This window comes from Vigna unguiculata, chromosome 2 (assembly GCF_037176805.1).
Source record: "Vigna unguiculata cultivar grain cowpea cultivar isolate G323 ecotype 2 chromosome 2, ASM3717680v1, whole genome shotgun sequence".
Classification (NCBI taxonomy): Eukaryota; Viridiplantae; Streptophyta; class Magnoliopsida; order Fabales; family Fabaceae; genus Vigna; species Vigna unguiculata.
Window position 1 is genome coordinate 34381920 of NC_140793.1, and position 25337 is coordinate 34407256.

General features: G+C 29.0%; 2 protein-coding genes and 1 long non-coding RNA gene across 7 annotated transcripts; 2 read left to right on the forward strand and 1 right to left on the reverse strand.

Moving 5' to 3' along the window:
- Window positions 1-7636: 7636 nt before the first annotated feature.
- Window positions 7637-9644, forward strand: LOC114174224 (large ribosomal subunit protein eL15). Its single transcript, XM_028059018.2, has 4 exons — window positions 7637-7776; window positions 8594-8760; window positions 8938-9135; window positions 9274-9644. The coding sequence occupies exons 1-4, from the start codon at window positions 7773-7775 to the stop codon at window positions 9517-9519; spliced, it is 615 nt and encodes a 204-aa protein (XP_027914819.1). The 5' UTR covers window positions 7637-7772; the 3' UTR covers window positions 9520-9644.
- Window positions 9645-10759: 1115 nt separating this feature from the next.
- Window positions 10760-22826, reverse strand: MSH4 (MUTS-like protein 4). 5 transcript variants are annotated; one of them, XM_085667814.1, is made up of 24 exons: window positions 22669-22826; window positions 21471-21674; window positions 21321-21356; window positions 21110-21222; window positions 19409-19454; window positions 18940-18986; window positions 17395-17502; window positions 17248-17323; window positions 16838-16910; window positions 16607-16752; window positions 16415-16500; window positions 15834-15973; window positions 15581-15720; window positions 15436-15486; window positions 14663-14726; window positions 14026-14169; window positions 13882-13949; window positions 13708-13766; window positions 13087-13243; window positions 12947-12960; window positions 12760-12858; window positions 11542-11656; window positions 11206-11328; window positions 10760-11056 (listed from the first exon to the last, which is right to left on the reverse strand). In XM_085667814.1, exons 1-24 carry the CDS (start codon window positions 22732-22734, stop codon window positions 10898-10900), a joined length of 2334 nt encoding a protein of 777 aa, XP_085523940.1. In that variant the 5' UTR covers window positions 22735-22826; the 3' UTR covers window positions 10760-10897. The 5 variants fall into 5 exon arrangements, with proteins under 5 accessions (XP_085523940.1, XP_085523942.1, XP_027912276.1 ...); XM_085667816.1 differs by having other exon boundaries at window positions 10762-11056; window positions 12947-12999; window positions 14026-14115; XM_028056475.2 differs by having other exon boundaries at window positions 10762-11056; window positions 12947-12999.
- LOC114171487 (uncharacterized) lies at window positions 12771-14124 on the forward strand. The gene is made up of 3 exons (XR_003601537.2): window positions 12771-12933; window positions 13047-13224; window positions 13808-14124. It is a non-coding gene; the product is annotated as an uncharacterized LOC114171487 (long non-coding RNA).
- Window positions 22827-25337: the final 2511 nt, after the last annotated feature.

The window sequence follows — 25337 nt, forward strand, 5'->3', positions numbered from 1 at the left end:
GTCGCTAAATGAACAAAAATCGGTCGCAAATCGTTTAGTGACCGAAATAGAGACTAAACAAAACTAGTGGCAAAAACTCTAGTCGCAAATCACTTAGCGACCGAATCGAAATTTGGTCACTAAATAGCCACTGAAATTATGGTCACTAATCGGTCACTAAAAATTTGGTCACCTTAAAGCATTGGAGACCAATTTAGTCACTAGAATTTAAGTCTCTAATTCGGTCGCTAAAAGTGACAAATTTTAATTTAATAAATCTATTTTCGGTCGCTAATTCAGTAACTAATAAATACAAATTTTAATTTAATTAAAATAATTATTAGTGGCAAAATCAGTGACTAATTTAATAATTAAATGATGGTCAAATCAATAAAATAGTTGCTAATATATCTATAGGTTAGTAATTTAATTTAATAATTAAATAATTTAATTAATCAATTGATAATACTTGCTAATATATCTATAGGTTACAACTGATACAATTTTGATTATATTGGTTTTTTCCTACCTTGTCAATTCTAAATATATTAGAATTTCTCATTAAATTAAAAAAAAAAACACCACAATTGTAAAAAATTTATAATATATAATTAAGAGTAACAAATATTAAAAATACAGTGTTCATATCTAAATTTAAAGATACAAATAAATACAAAGATTTATAGATTCCTATTTTCATTAATTAATTTTTATTGTTGTGAATGGTTTAAGTGTTCTCCTTCTTCGATTCCTATTTTCATCCCAAAATCCTATAATTTGAAGTTAATCACATAACAAATAACAAGGTAAAAATAATAAAAAAATTAAGTTAACCACAATAAAAAAAATAACACATAATAATAAAATTCATTCACTAATGCAAAATTATAAAATATTTCACAACTAATCAATTACATACAGTAACTTCTAAATCCTTAAAAATAATAAAAAAGTACAAAACTCTTCAGCTACCACACAACACCATTCATCCCGCAAGCACAACCATGCCGGAACGACAACTCTTCTGCCGTCACCCAACACCATTCATCTCACAAGCACAACAACACCAAAACGACAACACCCACCATTCACGGAGAACACTACCACCATTACACAATCCATATGCACATTGCCACCGTCTACAAAGTCACTATAGTTCCCCAAACAAAGTCAAAAGCACTGGAAACCAAGCAGTGAATAAACCCCTGCACAAAAGTGAAAGCGTTTTGAGATTCAAGAAGTCGAATAAGCACTTATATTGTGGAAGAAGACAAAAAATGGCCATTCATAGTGACGTCAGATAAACTTCCCATGACGGCTGAGTGACCGCAAGTTTGAGACGTCTCACGAAGAATGAGTTGCGAGTGGCCGCCTATTTTGGTTTGAGAGACCGTAGAAATTGTTTAGAAAAACAGTAACTAGGGTTTTTATGTGTCATCAATTTTTCAATTGGGTCGGTATTTGAATCGGGTCAAATTAAGGTTTTTAATAGATTTTTAAACCAATTAGGAATTAGAGATTTTATTATATCATTTAAAACTAACTACAATTCCATGAAAATAGGATTTATTATAAACGTAAAAAAAATAAGAATAAAAATAATCATTGAATTAATTTATTCATTAAAATAAAATTAGAAAAGTAACATTATACTAATAATTAATGGTATTATAATATAATATTATAAAAGAAAGAAAATTTAAAATATATGTTTTCCTAAAATTAAAATTATTTTTATTAAAAATATTTAAATAAACAAATTAATTAACACAAAAATTAAAAAAAGAACATAAAATAATCAAATAATCAGTAACCAACGATAAAAACCTTATACTATAAAAAAATATTGAAATAAATATTTATTTGTAATTAAAGTTATTTTTATCAATCAAATTTAAACAGCAATTACTTAAAAAGAATTATAAAAATAATAAAATATTAATAATTTATAGTAATAAAAATCCTATATTATAAAAAAACAAAATTTTAAACAAATATTTTTCTATAACTAAAATTATTTTCATAAATAAAATTTAAATGAATGAATTGATTAATTAACTCAAAAGTTAAAACAATTATAGAATATTAATAATTAATAGTTTCGAATTGGAGTGCGTTAAATTTGAGATGTAAATGGTTTCGAATTTTATTTTCTTTAAATGTTAGTAGAAGGAAATTTGAATAGGAGATGAACTAAGATTTTCTTTAATTTATAAATTTTAAAGAAAATATCAATAAAATTTAAAAATAATTTAAGTATGATGGTGGTGGTTGTGGTGGTGATGTTGGTTATGATGGTGGTGGAGGTTGTGGTGGTGGTGGTGGATGTGGTGCTGATGGTGGTGTTCGTGGTGTTGGTGATGTTGGTTATGGTCGTGGTCGTGGTGGTAGTAGATGTGATGGTGGTGATGTTGGTTATGGTAGTGGTGATAGAGATTATGGTGTTGGTGGTGATTGTGGTGGTGGAGACAGTGGAGGTGGGGAAAAAACTTATGTGTAGCAACAAATTGTAAAAGTAAATAATTTAGTTATTTTATAATTTATATTAAATACTAATTTAAATTTTTTTATCATGTTAGTTTAATCTAATTACATAATTTTATAAAAAAAATATGTATATGGTTTAACGACTAAAAATATTTGATGGCTAAATATCATATTAAATATATTTTATAAAATAAAATTTATTTTGGTCGCTAAATCAGTGGCTAAAACATTACATATTAAAGAATGTTTAGCGACCAAAAATATTCGGTGGCTAAATATCATATTAAATATATTTAATAAAAAAAATATTATTTTGGTAGCTAAATCAGTGGCTAAAACATTACATATTAAATAATGTTTAGTAACCAACATTATTCGGTGGCTAAATATCATATTAAATATATTTTATAAAATAAAATTTATTTCAGTCACTAAATCGGTGGCTAAAACATTACATATCAAATAATAATTAGCGACCAAAAATATTTGGTGGCTAATTACCATATTAAATATATTTTACAGAATAAGATTTATTTTGGTCGCTAATCGGTGGCTAAAACATAATATTTAGAGACTAAAAATAGTCGGTCGCTGTTTCAGTCGCTATATGAATTAAAGTTATTGTACATTTTTTCAGTCGCTAAATCGGTCGCTATTTGCGACTACTATGAATCGGTGACTATTTCAGTCACAATTTGCGACTAAATTATTTTAGTGACTAATATCAGTGACTAAATTGCATTTTTTTAGTAGTGTTTCTTTATCGTCTTTTATTTATGTGTATATTATTGTTTTTTTTAAAGAAAAAGATAGTGATATATTAATTATTGATTCACATTAAACTATTTTAAAAAATAAAAAATAAGAGTAAAAAAAATAATAATCATAATATCATTATCCATGTAATTAAGTATAACAACAATGTGTTAACGAGTACTTGATAAGTTTCTTATAAACAATTTGGAATTTGGTATTAATTTTCTATCTTACTAAGATGATATTACAGTGATACGCAACTTTACTAAGTAAAAGTATGTTTCAAAGGAAACTAAAAAGACGTTCATTAAGATACTAATTAACAATTTATTTAATAAGATTTCAATACATTGAATTTCTTCATTTAAATTTTAATTATGTTTAAAAATGAATTTGTAACGTTAACATTTTCTAATTAAAAGAAACACATAAAATATTAATAATAGTGTAATAATTAATTTTTAATTATAAATAATAAATAATAATAAAATATATTAAGATGTTAAAGATAGTAATAATAATAATAATAAATACTTTGAGGTATTCATCAATCATTCATTCTTTACTTAGAAGTTTAACAAATATCAGTTAATATTATAAAATACAAATGAAAATCTATTTCAAGATGATTTTTGGAAATTTAGATTTTTTTTATTAAGTCTCTTTAGACACGTACATTAATCTTTATAGGTTAAAACATATTAAAACAATTAACTAAAATAAATGTATTTTAAAAATACAATGAGAAAATATCAAAAGAAAATTTAAATTCGATTTTCGGCTAAGTATATAACATTCTATGAAATCCATTGACATATAAATCACATGGTAACCTGAGAGGACAAGAATGTTTGAAAATAGTGATTGGATGAGCATGACTTTTTTTTTTTACCTAAAATATTGAAAATATATTTTATTCCAAAAGTATTATCCACTTTGGAGTGTTTGTGTTCCATTACAGTTTTGTTCTCAAAAGGTGTCTCAAAGGGCAGATGGAGGTAGGAGTATTTAAATTTCGTTTGACCTCGACTTCTAAGCGATATGGAATTTATTGTGTGTATCGGAACAAGCCCCCCAGTCGAGGTCAAACAAAGTTTAAATACTCGTATCTTCCTTTACCCTCTGAACATCTTTTAAGGACAAAACTATGACCGAGCTCAAACACTTCAAAACGGACAATATCTAAAAAATACAGTGATTATTCTTAACGATGACTGCGGGACAAACTTGAATCGGAATGAGAACAATTTTACAAATGTTTATGAATGATTTAGTGTGCCTGAAATGATGTCATAAATGAGTAGATAGGTATCAAAGCAAAAGTGGGAAGATCTAGAGGGAGGAAACATAGACATGACATAATGTATATATTATATGAAAAGTGACCTCACCCAATTCGATCATCTTTTTGACTCATTTGTCTTTCTTTTTAAAAGGCTATAGATTTTAGGGTTTCAAACGTTGTACCTGGTTTCTCATTCTTGTCCTATAATGCTTGGATTTAATATATCTTCTGTCTCTCAAGGCAAAGATCATGTTTTTATTACACTGAATAAAAACAAAACTAAAAGTGTATTTGTGAGTGAACTTAGATCACCGTGAGTTGAGTAGGATTGAGTTAGAAAAAAATTAGTACCTTTAAATGTGACTCATATTAAACATGGCTTCTTAATCCGTAAATTAAAGGTTTGAGTTAGGTTCAAGTTGATCCAATAACTTCTTTTTATTAATGTTTTATTATTTTTTTTATAACTTTTTATTGTAATTATTTTTTTTATTATGTAGATTAAAGTCAATCTAATAACTTATCAATTTCGTGGTGAGTTACAAATTTTCTGACTCTGTTGGAAGTTCTACATCGACTAAAGATAAGGTAATTTTATAATATAAGAGTGAGGTACAAATCTTACTTACAAGTCGGTGTTGTAGGGTTGAGTTAGACTTAAAACTCACTTCTAACCGACTATCATAGCCAAGTTAAAATCTATCATAACAAAATTTATTAAACATTCTATTCCATCCGTTATCGGTCGATGATATAATTTTTTTTGAACAAAATTTTGCTCTAAATTTTATAAAAAAAATATTGCTCTTAGTTTTTAAGAATACATGCAATTTTCTTATTTATTCGTTTTTTTATTGATTTTTTACCACTCTTATTTTATCACCAAAAAGTATTGAACAAATATACATTGTCTTGTTTTGGTCTCTTCAATAAATAATATTATACGTGGTAGGTATCAACGAGATAATTATTTTTTTTCCACATTCTGACATTTTGCTTTGCAAATTCTGAATAAGCATGTGAAAAAAAGTTGCAATGTACACAAAGTCTTTGAGGTGGAGGCTTTGTTTACTCATAATTTTCTTACAACTTTTTACGGCAATTCTCATAATTCAAACAACAAACAATCTACCATTTAAGTTTCTAATAATTTTAAATAATATTTTTTCAAGTTGGCTTTATAATTTGGAATAATTTTATCACATCAAATCACAAATATTAATCATACATAAAAAATTAGTTCACTAATATAAAAGTTTAGTTAGATTGAATCATCATGATCAAAGTTTACTCTTTCTTAAAATATTTATATTTTCACAAATGTGGCAATTATTTTTTTAGATTTATTTAATTGCCTCATTAACTTCTAATGACATTTTGTCACAAATTCACTTAATTTTTTTTTCATTCCTTTATATTTGTAAGGAAAGAATCGATCAGTAAAATAATAAATATCAAATGTGTGTAAAATTTTATTGGATGTAAAAATAATAATTTTTTTAAACCAAAATATAAAAATGAAGTTGGAAAAAAAAGTCTTAAAGGTGAAGAAATGATCCTTTAACAAAGACTAAGAACTAAATATTCGAAATAACCTTTTAAATTTCAAACAAGTTGATGATATTAAAAGGAATAAAGAGACAGTAGTATTCTTGAATGGGAAGAAGAAGGATATCGATTTTTCTTGCTCCTGCTGCATTGTGTGGAGTGCAACAATGAAATTAACTTTCACTTTTTCTTTGCAGAAACCCTTGTTTCTGTTGCAGTGACGTGATACAAGATGCTGCACCAACAAACATTCATCCAAAAGCTTCTGTCACAGATGAATACTCATCATTTTCAATTTGATTCACTCTAATGCTTCTGTTTCAAACACATGGAGCAAAACGAGGGATTCTTAGGGCAACTTCTGTTCTCACCTTTTGGATCAAAATTCCAAATTTAGTCTCTATTGCTGCACAAATTCATCATGGCAAAAGAGTACCTATGTTTATCATGTTAACACCTTTTAGATCTTATTCTAATCTCTTCTTTCCCACTTCTTGCTTTTTCAGTTATTTCAGATCCAAATCTTATGAATGTGCACCTTCTATGATACCATCTTCTCTGCATCTTTTCATTCAGATATTATATAGATTTGTTTTCAAACAATTTAAATTGTCATTTTTTTTTGTATTGTTGAAACTCTCTGTGTGATAAAACTCTTACTTTTGACTATAATTTATTATTTATCATTTTTTTCTCATATCATGCATTTTTGTTTCTATGATTTTACTCTCTTTTTTATATTTATTTTCATATGGAATGTATCCCTTGTTTCCGAAGACAGAGGCAAGGTAAAGTTTTTTTTTTTTTTTTTAATTATGTTTAGAAGTTAAATTTAAAAAACAGAGTATAAACATAGGTTATAATTCTTTAATTCACTGATAATTCCTTTTTATATTAAAATTGTAAAGGAGTGAGAGAGTACTAAAAGGAACAATACACCACAAGCATAAACTTTTAATATTATGTATGCATACTTAAGATCAAGATATTAATGTTAGAGATTTTCAAAATACTTCAAAGAATTTTTGAACATATCAAAGATTTTTAACAAATCTATATAATATTTAAATTATTTCATAGTATCATGTTGTTTTCTGGTAAATTATTATAAATAATATAATATTTAAATTATTGATAGCCATAAAACTCAAGACCATTGTTTTGCTTAAACTACTTTTTTACTACTTAAAACAAATGCTATTTCATTCATATAAATTATAATCCTTTTGTTTAGCCACAGAAATTTTAAGAGTAAATCATTATTTTAGTTTTTGAAAGTCTATAATATTATTATATTAGTTTAAATGAACATCTAAATTTAATTATATAGTATCATTTTAGTCATTATATTGTTACCTGAGCTTCAGTTTTTTTTTTTTTAAAGAATTAGACTGACGTGATTGGTTATTTGACCTCTCAACTCAATTTGTTTTTTAATTTTAGAAGGTTATAGGATGAAATAAAATAGTAGGTAATATAAAAAAAGTCCTTTTCCAAGGTATAAAACTGAACTTTTGTTTTTGTCCACAAAAAAGAGGTTTAAACCAAAATCAGCACGGCAGGCCTGGCCCGAAAAGTAAAAAAATAAAAGCCCAATTGTGAAACCGAAGGCCTGTACCTGCAGCGGTGGCTTTATAAAGTATTTGAACTCATTCTGAAACCCTAGGTTTCAGTTGGCGTGGGTGAGGTTGAACCCTTCCACTGTGGTGACTGCGCAATGGGTATGTTCTCTGTCTACCTTGCCATTCGGATTAAGATTTGTTTTTGTTTGTCAATTATGTTATGTTAGATCTGATGCATGAATGCGAATGATTATTTGGTTCAGTAACAACGATCAATTAAACATCCCTCCATTTTTTCGGTAGAGCCTCCTGAAGAGGGTTTAGGGTTTTAGTGCAAAAGCTTATATAAGAGAAGGACCCTCGTCTGTTCGCCAAGTCCAACCAACTTGGTTGCTTCTTATTGTTTCCCAGTGTTAATGATTGCGGCAATTAAGGTTTTAGTCATGCAATGTACATTTTTTTCTGGTCTGAAATCGTGTCCTCTTTTTGTGAATTATTCTTTATTTATTTTTTTGTAGTTTCACGTCTCTTGTGTTGTTTAATGGCTGGAAGTGTTATCTGTGCCGACAGAGTTGAAGTGTAGGATCTGATAACCTTGTTTACTTCGGCCCTGTATATTTTTTAAAATCGATAGTCAGATCCAAGGGATTTTAAATTGATTAAGCCTTTTTGGGAGTTAATTGTTTTAGCAAGATGGTTGTTTATGCTGCATGTCTGATTTTTTTAGTGTAAATCTATTTGCAATCTCACGTACATCTATTAGAAGTTAAATATTCAACAGGTTTGAGGTTTATCAGTAAATTAGTTTTAAGAACTCTCTAGTGTCAGTTTAGTATCTAATTATTAATCATATGTATGCTATCCTCTTAATTTTTAGGTATTTTGTCACTTGTAAATGTTGAAGTATAGTGTTTAGTTATCAAGGTCGACACTTATATTGATAAATTTTTTATTTTTGTTGGTGTGATTGGCACAGGTGCCTACAAGTATGTTTCAGAGCTATGGCGCAAGAAGCAGTCTGATGTTATGCGGTTTTTGCAGCGGGTGAGGTGTTGGGAGTACAGGCAGCTGCCTTCCATTGTTCGTTTGACCAGGCCAACCCGTCCCGACAAGGCTCGTCGCTTGGGCTATAAGGCTAAGCAGGTAACAATTTTTTTATAATTTTATTTCAACCACTGTGTTGTTTCAATTACTTATTTCAATCAAATAATCCCACTTGGTAAATGCCTTCAATTATAATACTTAGTAGTTTGTGAGTATTGGATAATTGTAAAGCTATTTTGTTTTAGTCCAGTGATGATTGTGGTTATGACACTGCAGGGTTACGTTGTGTACCGTGTTCGTGTGCGTAGGGGTGGCAGAAAGAGACCAGTGCCCAAGGGTATTGTTTATGGTAAGCCAACAAACCAGGGTGTTACTCAATTAAAATTCCAGCGTAGCAAGAGGTCTGTTGCTGAGGAGCGAGCTGGACGGAAGCTGGGTGGACTTAGGGTTCTCAACTCTTACTGGGTGAACGAGGTTTGTTACTCACTTGTTCAGTCTGAAACTTGTTTTTGAATCATGTGTTGGTGCTGGTAAAATCTTACCATTGTTTGTTGAGATTGAAACTTGGTTTTGAAGTTGGTGTTGGTAAAATCTTACTATTGTTTGTTTCAGGACTCGACTTACAAGTACTTCGAGATAATTCTGGTAGATGTTGCTCATGCTGCTATTAGAAATGATCCCAGAATCAATTGGCTCTGCAATCCAGTGCATAAGCACAGGGAGCTGCGTGGTCTCACCTCTGCAGGGAAAAGCAACAGGGGTTTACGTGGCAGAGGACATCTGTACCACAAGGCTCGTCCATCCCGCAGGGCTACCTGGAAGAGAAACAACACCCTGTCACTTCGCCGCTACCGTTAAAATTTGTGTTTTTATCTTATTTTTCCTTCAATTTATGAAATACTATTTTGAGGACACAGCACTTGTTTGATGTTTTTTGACTTTGGAATGAGTTTTGAACGCTTCAATACATCTTTTTCGATCAATGTCGAGGTTTTCTTTTATAATGTTAAACTGATAGTTTGTTCTAGATATTAGCTTATTTACCACTCCTTTGAAAAGAGTGGCTAGGGCAGTGAATTTCAACTGTCAAATCTAATTGAACCATTCCTTTTAGTTAACCTCTATAGCCGATAAAATATTCTTATAAAGTATGTGTTTTTAAAAGTACAATTAGGTGAATATTGTTATTAACTGAGTTTAGGTAGAGATTATTAGCATGAAAAATAATCATTGTATACTGTGAAGGTTTGCCTATTTTAGTTCTCAAATTTGTAGCCATATAATTTGTTTAGTTGAGGTAGGTTTAATTAAATTTTGAATTTCCCGTAAATTTATAAATTTTTAGTAAAATTCTTAATAAATTTTATGGTATATTATAAGTTTACATGTGACAAACTATAATTTTTGCAAAGTATAAATTTATAAGTTTACGCGTGATTAGAACTATAATTTGAAAACTATAATTTTGTTGGTAAACTACAAAATTTTATTAAAGGTTTCGAATTCATCGAAACTGAACTTAATTAATTTTTAAAGATTCTATCACAATTCTTTTAAAATAAGATGATTAAATCTTTTATATTCTTAATTTTTGTAATGCATAATTTTCTTATAGTATTTATATATTATTATTATTATTATTAAATACTATTTTATCTTTGAAGATAATTCTATTGTTATAATATACTCTTAAATTATTTAATATTGTATCATCATTTTTTTTGTAGAAAAAAGTGTTAGCTTTAAGTGATAATGATAAATATATAATATAAAAAAACTGCATATACCTAAACTAGGGAAAAATGTAATTGTTGTATCAATTTAAGTATAATCTTAGTCGACTTGATTATATTAGTTAATGCTATATTTATATTAAATTAGGTATAATTCACAATAGTGATTAAGTCAAAGTTTTGAAACTAACATATTTTTACTAGATTATAGTACGATTAAAAGCTTTTCTCTACTCTAAATAAATCATGATATTACGTCGTTTTAATTAAATTACCAATTGCAATTTAATTTAAATTATTAGAATATTATTAATCATATTGTTTAACTTTAATTTATTGCTTGTAACTCGAATGATAGATATTTTATTTTATATATATATATATAATCCTTTACCGGATAGACTATTTCCAGAAAAAAAAAAAAAAACTAATGTATAGTATTATGAGTAAGAATAGAGAAAACGAGAATTTATTGAAAAGTAAATCCAGGGTTTACGTGGGGTTCAATGGTTGGTACAGGTTTCTTTAAGATTCCGCAAAGCTTGGCGAATCGTATCCTCATCTTGGTTGCAATATTTGAGGCATAGCAAGCGCTGTGCAGCATGGTATACCCTCTGGATTGAATAGTGCTGTATACAGTTAACTTCCATTCTCTTCTCTTCCTAATCACACCAACAAGTCCACACAATATGTTAGTACAAGTTTCTCCACAACTAACATCAATGGATATGTACCAAATGCATCAAACCACACAGTACGCGTTCATGTAAGAATATAAATGCACAAAGGAACTAATCAAAAATCAAAACACCTTTTCTGCAATCCTACTTGTGATCGTTCTGGCAGTCTCAATAACCGAACTTGGTACTCCTGCCACTTCTGCTAACAGAAGCCCATAATGGGGGATACGTGTCGTTCCTTCCTTAAGCTCAAACTAAATTGAAAAAAACGAAAAAGTTGAAACTAAATAAACCAGAATTTCGGCTCGCAGACAATTGTCCCAAGCACAGGAGAAACAAATATAACAGTTACAACTACTTCAAAAATATTATTATATAAATAATTGACTAGCTAAAAAATATAGTATATTATATTCTGAAATAGGATTGTTAATATTATTATTATTTAAAAAGTATAGAAATACCACCTTGAAGTCCAAGTGGTTGTTTTTTAAGTCCACATGAAAGTGAAGAATTTTCACGTTGGGATAGATAGTTGCTAACTCTGATATGTTTTCCATATGACTGGCAAATATAGTATACCTGAAGAAGGATGGAAAAAATATGACTCAAGATGATTAGTTCAACAGCAACGATATATTCCTTGGATGTTTGATGAAAACTTTACCAGCTGTAAGGTTTCCTTCAATTAACAATTTAACACCAAATCCATTCAACTTTTTTTTTTATCAGTTGAAACCGTGCAACCAAGAACATGTTTAAGATTTCAGGTACCTCTTAAGAAAAAGGTTTAATTACTTAGTTTTTTTTTTTTTTTAAATGTCAAATTGATCCTACAGATTTTTAAAATTAAAAAATTTTAATTTGGTTTTGATTTTTTAAAATTAATGTAATATGATCTTTTTTGTTAAACTTTTTAAAATAGATCAAGAATTTTTCATCAAAATTAAAATTGTTAATAATGATGATTTACTTTATTAATATAATTAACATAATTATAACATTAATTTTAATAAAAAATCATTGATTTGCTTTAAAATATTTAACAAAAAGAATCAAATTATATCAATTTTTTAAAAATCAGAATTAAATTAAAACTTAAAAATATTAAAAAACCAATTTAATATTTTTAAACGATAACAAAGATGAAAAGAATAATTAAACTTAGTTTGCAGAGTATTTCAAACAATAGTTGAAGTTTATATAAAAAAAGATGGATTTTAAAACGGGAAACTTAGTAACAATAAAAAAAAAATATTAATTGTAGATGAATTTAAATATGAACAAAATTCAATGCTAATAAATAATAGCATAATCTCCAGTCAACATAATCTAGTGTAAAAAATACTTTTTTCTTTTATATAAAATTAGACGAACTTAACAGAAAATTCTAATCAACATTAAATAAAGTTTCTATTAATGTTTAGGTCCGACGATAATAATAACTTCTACCAGCGTCTTCACTTATAGTTTCAAACATATTTTTTATTTTATTTTATATTACAATTGATTGCATTATTCATTCCAATAAAATTAACGACTTAAAATTATATTTAACAAAAAATAATTCTGATTATATTCATTTATAACATAATAATTGGATTTTTTTTTTTTTAATTTAGGATTGAATTACAATCTAAGATACTAGAGGTGCATATGGATGATAAAAACGAAAGAAAAATTACGCTTTAAGCGACAAAAGATGCTCGCAGCAACTCCACGCCATTGCAAATCCATCTGTGGATGAAGTAGCCCTCCCAAGTTCATCCATAACAATCAGACTCCTGCGTCCATCAAAATTTTTGTAGAAAAAAGAAAAGAAGCCTGTTGTGTGTATGTAAAGTGAAGCAGATCAAAAGGTGTAGCATTTACCTCCGCGAAACATTCTGCATGATAAAAGCTGTTTCTTTCATCTCTGTCATGAACTACATATCCATATAACTTCATCTATAATTCTAAACCACATGATCAGGATCAAATTGACTCACTACTCGGGTGTTTAGAAATTGTACCGTGCTAGAGTTGGATTCAAGATTATCAACTGCGCCCATCCTTGTAAACATACGATCAACTACCCTAAGAGTTGAGAAACGAGCCGGAACATAACATCCAACTTGAGCAAGAATAACTATGAGACAAACTTGTTGAAGGTACGTACTCTTTCCACTCCTGGGGGAAGGGAATGTAGAAAATAAATCTCAAAATTGATATTCTTCATGTAAGCAGATATCTATACAAAAAGAAAGTACTTCTTGCTGTAGTTCATAAATAATTAGCCTCAAACTGTACATCAGAAAGACATGATGATTAATATTGATGCTAGCCCCTCATGACATTGTTTGAAGGAAAATACACCAGGCATGTTTTTTTTTAACGTAAGTCTAGTTTCAGCTTATGTAGTTCATCAGATTTTTCAAAGTGACAAGCTCATATAAGAGGCATTAAGTAGACATTGGTTGTTATCCTTTTTGCTTATGGCTCATCATTGTGAGATTTACATTCTTGCTAGAGGCATTAGGTCATGATTCATGAATAGGTCATTTTCTAGCCTAGCAAAGCACATAGGAATTTTATTGTCCTTAATCATCCTTTATTTAAATGTACACCTTAGACATGTAAAAGAAAACTCTTACATATTGGGGCCCATTACAATCACCATGTTTGAGGCTTCCGACAAAAATATATTATTGGCCTGAAATGCGAAAAGATTAATTACTACCAAAAATGGTGCAGAATACATCTATGGGAGAAAAATGTGGTCCTGTGGAGATAAGTTACAGTGGCTATTGGATATGTTCATTACGTACAACAAAGTCATTGTGTATGCTCTCCAGGATAGGGTGTCTACCAGAATCAATTGCCAATGGCCCATTCTCTATCCAAGAAAAATATCAATAAACAAATTTGTTCATTGATGAACAAAAAAATTATAGAAATGATCAATTTATTACCTGTAAATTCTGGCCTTGTATATCTATCAACGGGCTTAGTTGATATCATATGAGCAAATGAATTGACAATCATATCCAGCAAGCACAAGACTTCAGCAAGTAGTGTCAACACAGAGACATTTTCACGAATGTTATCCATAAGTTCTGCATTTTTTCTTCTATTACAATAGATATAAATTCAATACTTGAAAACATGAGATAAAGCAAGTCCAAGGAACTAAATAGATAGCATCTTCATCAGTTCATCAGGATATCATTTTGTTGTAGTTAATTTTACAATTGATAACATCTGCAAAAGATAAAATCCAATCTAATTTAATACACCAGTCACATGCTAAACTAGATCAATTTAATCATGTGAGGTTGGATTAAGTTGTGCCATGAAAGTTATTTTAAAATAATGCTAGCAAAAACATGGTGATAACAAAAACATTGCATTATGTTTGTTGCATAAATGCAATGCAACAACCAGAATTTTCTAACTAATGCAGTAATATTTCACTAGTTTCCTTTCTTGTCACCAGCCGAAGTCAACACAAGTAGTTTAACATATGCAGTCATTCACAAATAAACAAAGAGAATACATGCCAAGCTTTTGAACATTTGTACTGGCAAATGGCAGTGCGTCAAGTTCTACCTTCCAGACAAACCTCTGTTCTTGTATAGCATTCTGCAGCTGCAGATTTATTCCTAGCGTTCAACTGAAATTTTGATTAAAATAAACGTAAATGGATATTTTCAAGAGCCTAAACAAGCTTCTGAACAAAGTAACATCTTATAGTGTGGTATCATATCAAATAAATGCAACAGTATTTTGTGTCATACTTCTAGCTAGAAGCTTGAGTAATATGTGCCAGTTTGGGAATCAAATCCGTTTTGGGGCCAACCAAAAAACGAGAAGATGATTTCCACTATTAAAAGCCAAATGTCTAATCAACAGGACAACTTACAAGAGCTAGCTCATATAATAAAAGAATCTCCATAAACTTGTAGAAGGTAGATGGAACAGAAATGTATTCTAATGTAAATGAATTTCATGATTTTATTCTGTGGTGAAAAACTAGCGAATAGCCCTTTCTTCATGGTCATTCACAAACTTTGATAGGGCCTCCCCCTATTTAATATTTATGAAGGGAGAGATACACAAACTTTTCACATGACTTATCACGAGAAATCAATTCTTGATTAGAGTAATCATTTTCTTCTTGGGATAAAAGAGTTGGCCTGAGCATGATCTCATCAAAACTAATGTACACAGAGTAAAAAGTCTTTATGTAAGTAATTACAGGTATATAGTCAACAAGCACAATTTGTCAATTTGAGTTATCGGTACTATTTTATAAATTCATCAATATTGTAAGGTCAATAGAATTCTTACGTTCATGAAATACAAATAATCAAACTACTCACAGATGCTAGTTCCAAAGTCGAGCAATGAATATTGTTGCCATGTTTAACAACCTAATATAAGGCCAAAAGAACATTAGGTTCTTAGAAGACATAACTCTTAAAAGGATACTTATCAACAAAGAGCAACAAAAATTCAATCCCCAACCTGAATGAACTTGCTTGGAAGCTTTCCTTGAATATTCTTCTGTGGTATTACAAAGTGAAATCCTTGTCTGTTTTTAAAGGTAAGCTTTAAATTGGGCAACTTAAAATCCTCTCGATAATTGTTTGCAAGATTGTGGATGGCTGTGAAAGTAACACCAATTTCTTTTAGAAAACATGTATGATATGCTGCATTAGGAGAAATATTATACTGGTGACTGACAGGAAAGAAAACTCATGTAAGAAAATGATCAAACCTTCACTGGTTTCACAAAATGATCTTCGTGAAATATCTAAAAGGCCATCAATGCCAGCCTTAACAGCAAAGCATTGTTGAGTACATGCAACAAAAGGAACACGTGCATGAAGTACATCTTCATCAATAACCTCCCCTATCCTGCAACAAAAATAACTCCTCAATGCATGACCTGATTGGTCCTCTTGTCTTGGTTAGAATTAAATACAGCATATAAGCTTTTCTTTCAGAATACTACTTCGCAAATATTTTTGCTCATAGCATATGACCATATAGGGTATAAAGCTTATTTTATCAAATATCTTGATTCAAAATAATGGATTGTAAATAGATATTTTTATCCTATGATAAAAATTGACCAATTGTTAATGTGAAAGTATAATGAATTAGGACAAAGTAATTTCTATCGGTAAAAATATAGAATTGTTGACTATTTCATGTCATGATATTTTATCCGAATATTCTGATCATTTTTTTTTTTCATCATTATAACTTGAGTAGACAATGGATTTACAAACAACATATTCATCATCTAACACGTAACTGTTGCACATACTCATACAGAAGAAAATCTTAGCATACCTTTTCTTAATAAGATCATATTTCTCATTTTCACAAACTGACTTGTAGATATTTGAAAGAAGGGAACTTTTCGCATCCTTGAGCACCTATATTTTTAGCAGAACATATGATCATCTGTAACCTCTTTTATATATTCAGATCCTTCAGAATACCTCACTGATTCTAGTGTGAGCGGATGAGAGAGAGAGGTACCTTAGATAGCAAAGGAAGGGCGTCCAAGGCTGTCTTAAGGAGGATTACGCTAGATACTAGCACTTGACTCTTTTTAGCCCGTTCAATTGCCAAGCCCTCCGCTATAACTTTTTTAGGCTTAAAGCAGAAGTGACATAAGACTCTATCTGAAACCATACAGTTCTGCGTTACAACTAAAGATGTATAAACCACTTAAATAGTGATATCTGCTCAACTACTGCTCTTAATTACCGGTCTCTTTTGGAAATTTACGCAAAATCTGACAAAGGCCAAAAAATAGTTGTTCGTTGCTCATCAACTCATCCTAAAATTAAATATTAGAGGGCATGTTATGAGTAATAAATACAAAAGAACTCGGTTAAAATTCTGTCAGGTGGTTTTCAAGCTTGAAAATTAAAACCAGACTACAAATATGAGTGTATCTATTAACACATTAGTAAGTTTCAGATTAGAGCACTGAAGCTTAATGAAGAATAACATCTGGACAGAAATCTACTGGGCGGAATTGTAAAAATGGTGGAAAATATAGAGAGAATTGTTAGGCTAGGAAATAAAGGAAGGAACACATCTACATGTTAACTAATAAATGGAGCATATGGCATAGCACAAAAAGAGAATTAAAAAATACGATTGACACTGACTAGGCAATCAAGTCGAGCATTGATTGTCTCAATGTCTTTTAGAGGCTGCAACAGATTGGCACGAAGTAGTCTAGTCCTGAAGGAAACAAATGTACAATGTCAAACAATTAATGCTGCATGAAGAAACTTGCGTGAATCATCACATACCCTCCAATAGTTTTTGTTGTCTTGAGCATGTGAAACAGACTTCTTTTTTGTTTGCTTGTTCCCAGTAGGGTAGAATGAAATGGCTCAATAATTTCCAAATTATGGACGCTGTCATTTAATTTTAACCAAGAAATTCATAAGCATAGACTAACAGATAACAGCGAAAAGTAAATTGGACATTATATTCAAAATACTTCTCCAGAAAGAATATTCTATAAAAACAAATCCCCTGGAAAGTGGCTATCAGTTCAATCTCCCTTTTTAATTAACTATGTCTGTCCGCTGAAAAAAATATTTTATTTGAATTTGAACCTTAATCAGCCACATTGGTTTTAATATTCATTTCATCTACCTAGATTAATTGTAAATAGAAATAGTAGCATCATACTATTTTAGCACACTCCTTACTGGATATAACTCATGAGGTTCCCCAAAACTGAGTCCCACTTTCTATTTTAGAATGTCTCATTTTCTCTTTATTGAGTCGCTGATGAATTACACTTAATAAATATTAGTACAAGACAGAAGGCAACACTAATTAGGGTTACTGCAAAATTAACCCATGACCACTAAGATGCAGTACCCTATTAGGATTTTATCTGCTGTTTAAAAGCAGTCAACATATACATTCAACGTAATTATTGAACATTGTTTATGATTCCTAAAATTTAGTTTACAGTTTTAGGAATGTTACAAAATCTGAATGTATGATCAGTAGATGAGAAAAGTTTCCCTAAATTATTCGTGCACAAATTGTATTTAAGGTCTTTATAGTAATGATAGAATGTCCACAGAGGGTGCCATGTTAGCATTTTTCTTACAAATACTGGTTTTTAAAAAATAGAAATTTATATTATAGTGATTTAGGGACATATTTCTAAATTAACTATATAGCTATTATTAAATGTGATTACCTTGTACTTAGGAGTTTCTTTTATATACTTCCTTGTTCAGCTTCATCATGTAATGTAACCATTTCCTTGTATAGATTTACAAGACTGTGTCCGTACTATTTCAGAAAGTCAAACAAGAAACACTTCCAATTTATTATTAAATATTAAGGTTTAATTACTCATTTGTTCTTTATACCTTCTAAACTTGTTTTAACATCATAGGTAAACTTACGAGTTTTAGTTTCTACGGGGGCAAATTTGAATCACTTTGGTTCCTACTATTATTACCGTTAAAGTGTGTGGCTATTAAGACTACTACAACTTTTTTGTAAAGGTTTTACCCAGCCACAAAATTTTTAATGATTTTATAATAGCCAAAGTCAACAAAGTTAGAAAACAATTGAGAGCAGAAACCAAATGCATTAAATTGAGGATCCAATCCGTTAACTGTATAACAAGATAGTTTGTTACTGGTTTGCGTCAGTGCCTTTTAAGGGAAAGCAAACTAGTTTGTATTCACTCGCCACCGAAACTTCTTTTTCCTTTTACTTTCTTCTACGTTTTAGCTTTTCTATCTACGAATCTGAATGTTAATGCATTAGCATTCATTAGTAAAGGACAGCTATTAACACAAAATAGCGAGCAAACTCACCTAGTTGCATCGATATTCATGTGATCAAATGATCCGTTAAAGGTGACCTGAAATAGAGAAAGACACAAAGGATAGAGAACAATCTTCCATGTACTAAGTGCTGATTAAAATTTATATAAAAATAGATACAGGATTTGCAGGTAAAGACTTAAAGTATAAGAGTTCAAACATTAGCCGCAGTCTAAAGGAACAATAATAATGACAGATAATGGTTGGAAGTTAACAGTGAAACATCTTGTGTGAAAACTAAATATATTTAAAACCACATATTTAGTTATGAAGAGTTTTAAGTAAAAAAAAAAAAAAAAAAATTGTGGGTAGCATTCTTGTAAGTACAACCTTATTTCCTTTAAGGGACGGAAAATGTCAGTGATAAGATAAGCACAATAATATGGACTTAAAATTAGTAGTAATTATTAAACTTTTAAAAAAATCAATAAGAAAAAATCGTGCCTAACAGAACACATACCAACAATGAGTGATTCGTAACAACAATCCCTTTTTCTGCTTCCGTCCTATTCAAGTACAGTCAAAACTTAATTGCCGGCAATCGGACGATACAAAATAAGGATTTAATATGCGTGCATGTATACATTTAAGAACTTGCTAAAATAGTGTAAATACAAACACATTAATCCCTAGTCTTCAAACTAGTTTGTATTCACTCGCCACCAAAAGCTTGGAGAGCAAGAATGAACAGAGCATAAACATTTAAGCGCTTGAAGTTCCTCCTCTAGCACAATAAGAATACAACAATGTGTGTGTATAATCAAAGTCAAAATTCAGAATTCCTAATAATTCAATATAGTACGCTCGCTAGGACCATATTAAATTAATATCTAGTACGGGATCTTCTATGATGCAATTTTTCACTTAGGCCGTAGAGTGAACTTAAGTATTTTCATAGTTTGATTTCAAATTACACATTGTTTTGGATAAAGTTTAAACGCTTCATTATATGTAGAACATATATTCATGTTATAGTTCCATAGGTTCGAGATACGAGTTATGCACTTGCATGTTGTTAACAGTCCATCGTCATTTTTTTTTTCATAAATAAAGCAAGTTGCTGAGTATGTGCCAATCAAGTCCACTGGCAGTCTAAAGATCTTTTGAGTGTTCTGATGTTTTATACACCATAAAACATGTGGTAATCATATCAACTACTTACATTATGAAAAATTCGTGAATATATTTCATATGTGGATTTCAATTTCTCAATACCATATGCGGAACTTTTGGCATTTTTACTGTCTGCTAGAACATGTCTTAACACACTGTTTTTCCTTTATCTAAATTTTATATTCAAATGTTGTTACCCAAAATACAATGGACAGTATTATTGATAAGAAACTCTCTGTATCATAACTAAGGTAACTTAGGGTATGTTTGAGTGTTTCAAAGAAGATGAGAGAGAGTGATTCATAATAGAATGGAATGGATTAGAGCATGCGTGTCTTTCCTTTTTAAGGGACAGAAATTTGGGGCTTTGAGTAGCATGGGAGGAATTGAAAGTCCCTCCACTTTTTGGAACAACTCCCAATCCCAAGCACACTTGTTATGAGTTTTTCCATTTCATATCCCAGCCTTGGCTTCATTCCAATCCATATGCCTTTCTAGGGCTTGAAGTTTCCAAAGGCTTCGATTCAATGCTAGCACTGCATTTCTTGGCTAATATCCTAATATCCTAATATTAATTATCAAAGAGAGATAGATATATACACACACTCATAAAATGGACAACATTGTAGTTTAAATTAGAGATTTCCATTTATTAATTTCTTATGTAGTTGATAATACTATAATGTAACTTTGATATGTTAGTAAGTGGAAACAGTATGGAAATGGGGAGAAAATGCAATGGAAATATTTTGTACTAAACATTAGTCAAAACAGAATATGCTATGCAACTTTCCTTAAACATTAGTCAAAACAGTGGAAACTGTCCTATACTATTAAGAGTTGAAAATGAATTCAGATTATGACAAAAAAGGACGGGTATAAAAAAAAAATAGCATACCAAGCCATAGAGAAGATTTAATTTCTCGTCAAGAGATAATCAAAGAAACTAACAACAATTAAATGTATCAAATACAGGTATTGCAATCAATTAATTATCAAAGTTCATCATTCAATATAATCTTTATGAATATTTGGGTATTGGAAATACCACTTTAAAGTGGCAGCAGCAGCAGCCAGACACAGATAATACTGCTTATAATAAGTGTCCAAACCAAGTGCTGAAGGTTCCTTCGCAGCAAGGTTTTTTATCAAGATAGCACCCTAAAGCACAGAACTTCAGTGCATGTAAGAGCAAGAAATATCGTTAAAACTTCCTAAAACCTGAAATCAACTGAAAGACAAAAGGTAAGTGATGAAACCTTTGTGTCATCAAAACAACCACGGGCTAGCACTACCTGCATAAATAAAGACTCCAAGGAAAATGACCTTTGTAGACAGATATGCGCCAAAGTTTTTCATTTAAAGTATATAAGAAAAAATGTAGGGACAAAGAGAGATGGTGATATTACCTTCTTGACCGAACCATAAAATCTATCAACCAATTCTGTTACTGCAGCCGAACAATTGGATACTAACTTGTTTGGGGGAAGAATGATCACTATGGGATCATAAAAATGCAGTAGTGTCTTTGTGTTTTGATATGAACTGCTAGTTTCAATATATTGAGAAAGGTGCAGTGAAGCTGATCTCAAATCAAAAGCAGCTAATCCAACCTGTTAGATGATTGATTTGATTCCACTTAGGCACTAAAAAAATAATTTATTTGCTGAAACACAAAAGTTCATACAAAAAAATGCATTCAAACCATCTCAAAATTGCTTTAATCCATTCGTTATATCTTACCAGTGCGTCCCTGTTTTCATTTGATAACTGATAACCAACACAATACAACATAAAGCCTATCTGTCTGATTCTTCTTCAACATCTATGATGTCCCTCAGCACAGTACAAAAATCCTTTCAACCAAAAGTCCCTTGGTCATTAACTAATGGAAGATATATTTTTACAGTAGAGTTTACAATCTAGAATTTTTACATTTTTTCTAATATCAAATACCATGTTCCATTCAACTTTTTTTCTTTGTTATGTTAAAAAAATATTAGAAGACTGTAAGCGAGAAAAGAACTGCTTAGTGGTTGATAGATAGATTACTACAAATACAAACTTCGAAAAAAAGAAAAAAAATATATATAAAGATCGTAAAATAAATGGCCGGAGAACCCAGAAAAAATAGAACAATTAAAATGGCGTTTAGCTTTAGTCACACAAAAATTGATCACCAAATGGCGCATGTAATTTTGGTCGTTTACAGACACTCCGGAACAACAAGTAAGAATTAGGGACAGAAAATTAAACAACAAATACACAGATTTTGATACAATTAAAACTAAGCTCCGATACACCCACTCCTTCACAAAATAACTATTATGTGGTGGAATAGCAATTTGAAAATCATATCTATATTTGCGTTTCCAACGGTTGATTGAATTTCCCAACGCGTACAAGTTAACAGGAACAATTATAACCTTAGTATAATCCTGGACGTTATGTGAGTTTCACGCAATCAACTACAGTAAAAATTACTAGCTGAAAACGAAATAATAAGTGACTACGACAAACGACTTGCAGCTTGCAAGATTGAATAGAAAAAATGAAGCAAAAGCAAACGACAAAAAAAATGTTTATCAGAGAATAGAATTAGGAAACCTCTTTCGCTCTGTTCTCGATGATACCGACCACGAAACTCGAACTCTCTCCACCATCGTCTTCCATTGTTGCCTGCTTTCAATTTTCAGTAATAATTTCATTTATCTCTCCGTAGTTACTCATTTATAGAACCGTTTCTTTACTATGCTTTGGACTCACGCAATTAGCTTATGGCGCCAATGTGGATTATAGCGGGAAATTTAACTTCGATCATACGTCACTTTAATACAGATTATACGCTATCGCGCGCCTGTGAATTTTTTAAATATGCGTGATATTATTAGTAGATGATAATATTATAATGTTATTAAGTTAATATATATATATTAAAATTATATTTATTAAAAATAAAGTGAAATATATCAAAATAGATAAAAGAATAACCATTGATAAATAAAGAAGTAGAAAAAAAGCAGAGACATTTGATTTTATAAAAAGTTTGTAAAAATAACGGTCAATTTTTAAAAATTTAATAAATTGTTATATTTCAAGGGTAAAATCGGTATTTTGAAAAGTGGACACAAAAAGGGGAATCCCCTTTATATATTGTTATATATATATATATATATATATATATATATATATATATATATATATATATATATATATATATATATATATATATATATATATATAATATAATATATAATATAAAAACATAATATTACTAATATAATAATAATAAATTTTTAAATATTATATAAAACAAAAAATAAATAATTAAATATTCACACAATTAATAAACTAAAGAATAAAATATTAAAAATAGTATTTCATTTAAAATTATAATATATTTATGTCAAAGTTAATGTCTCATGACTTTAACAAAATAAGATTAAGTAAATTTAAAAATAATACCGTGGTCAAATTGTTAATATATATATATATATATATATATATATATATATATATATATATATGATACATTATATATTTATAACTTTTTTATTAATGTTCTGTTAGTTTGCCTTTTACATGTTAACTATTTCAGTAGTATAATTTTAAAAAAGTACTAGTTGATAAATCATAAATCATACAAAACTAAATATATTTTATTTTCTTATAAGTACTTTTTTGTTTTAAAATATTTTTTTTAAACTATTATTTCAATTTGAAAATAAAAATAATAATATAGAAAAGCAAACTTAAGAATTTTTTCCTAAACTTTTTTTTCTTATTCCATTTTTGCTGCCTAGTTTATTATTGTGTCGGTTGATGCGTTATTATATTTTAGATGTTCTTTTTATAAGAAAACATTTTAATTAGGTAATGTTCTGAAATTTAAACGGGTTTAATAACTTTTGTCCTTAATAAATTTGTAACTTTGGTACACGACTAATTTTTTTACTTTATTTATATAATGACACACCCCTTAACTGAATGAACATGTTTGATATGTGCATTTCTTTATGTTTTCATCCTAATATATTTTAACATTATTTGATTTTTATTTTCAAGTTGGTCACCCATTTTTTTTTTCAATTTAATCCTACATTTTTAAAAATTGATACAATTTAATCATTTTTTTTAATTTTTTTTTAAGTAGATATGAAACTTTTCTTTCTACTTTAATTTGTTAATAAAGATAATTTGTTTTGTTGGTGTAATTAATATAATTATAATGTCAATTTTGATGAAAAATCTTAGATTAACTACTGATTTGATCATAATATTCGTTCATTTTTTAAAATTTTGTCATATTTTTTTTGTTTAATTTGATCATAATATTCATCAATCTTGTTTATTTTTATCATTTTCGCTAACTCCGTTGAAATAATTAACAGATTGTAAACAGTAACTAGCATATGTCATTTCGTAATTTTTTTTTTCTTAATTTAAAAAAAATACAAAAATGTTCACGTGTCAAACTAATATTATGTCTAAGTTTTTTATATTTAATACGGTCATGATATTTGTTATTTTTATTTATTTTTGTCCCAAATTCTTCAAAAACTTAACAATTTGTCTCTCCTACATATTAAAACGAAATTTAATTTCGATATAGATGTTATACTATTATTTTTATTAAAATTCAAATTTGTATTAAATATTTTTTATTTATGGTTAAAGTTGGTTTAAAATTAAAATGAAAAGTTTAAAAGTATTAAATAACACCATTTATTTAAAATTTTAAAAGGTCAAAAATGATATAAAATAATCAAAATCACATAAAGATTATGTGGTTTTTAATCTCTTAAAATTATAAATTAATGTTATTATTCTTCCTTTTTAACATTTTCGTTATATTTTAAATCAAATATAACTATAAATTAAAAATATTTAATAAAAATGTGAATTTTTGTTAAATTAAGTTGTGACAACGACAGCGGTGATCAAATGAAAATGAAAATATAACTACTACAAATTTAAACATAGTCCCCTGAGAAATAATTGAAAATTTGAAAATAAAATGCATATCATTGGAATCTATGATGCAAAGATACCTTCACTTGCGTTACGTATTTGTGTCCGATATGTATCCGTTTTTGATATTTTAAGATACTTTATCGATATTTATTAATGAAATATTGAATTTATAAAGTCATAATATAGTGCAAACAAAATTTTGAACAGTGACAACAAATATGTAGTCACTACACAGTGACCAATTTAGATACCAAACTAAAAATTATTAACAATTAAAATAGTTCTAAACAATTATAATTGAT

Excerpts from the sequence above, each read along its gene's own strand:
- LOC114174224 (XM_028059018.2), top strand. Across the intron at positions 8,761-8,937 it reads TGGGCTATAAGGCTAAGCAG|GGTTACGTTGTGTACCGTGT; the intron begins GTAACAATTTTT and ends ATGACACTGCAG. Across the intron at positions 9,136-9,273 it reads ACTCTTACTGGGTGAACGAG|GACTCGACTTACAAGTACTT; the intron begins GTTTGTTACTCA and ends TGTTTGTTTCAG.
- MSH4 (XM_028056475.2), bottom strand. The coding sequence starts at position 22,734 with ATGGAAGACGATGGTGGAGAGAGTTCGAGTTTCGTGGTCGGTATCATC. Across the intron at positions 15,721-15,833 it reads ATTTTGTGAAACCAGTGAAG|CCATCCACAATCTTGCAAAC; the intron begins GTTTGATCATTT and ends TTACTTTCACAG. Across the intron at positions 13,244-13,707 it reads ATTGTAATGGGCCCCAATAT|GAGTGGAAAGAGTACGTACC; the intron begins GTAAGAGTTTTC and ends CCCTTCCCCCAG.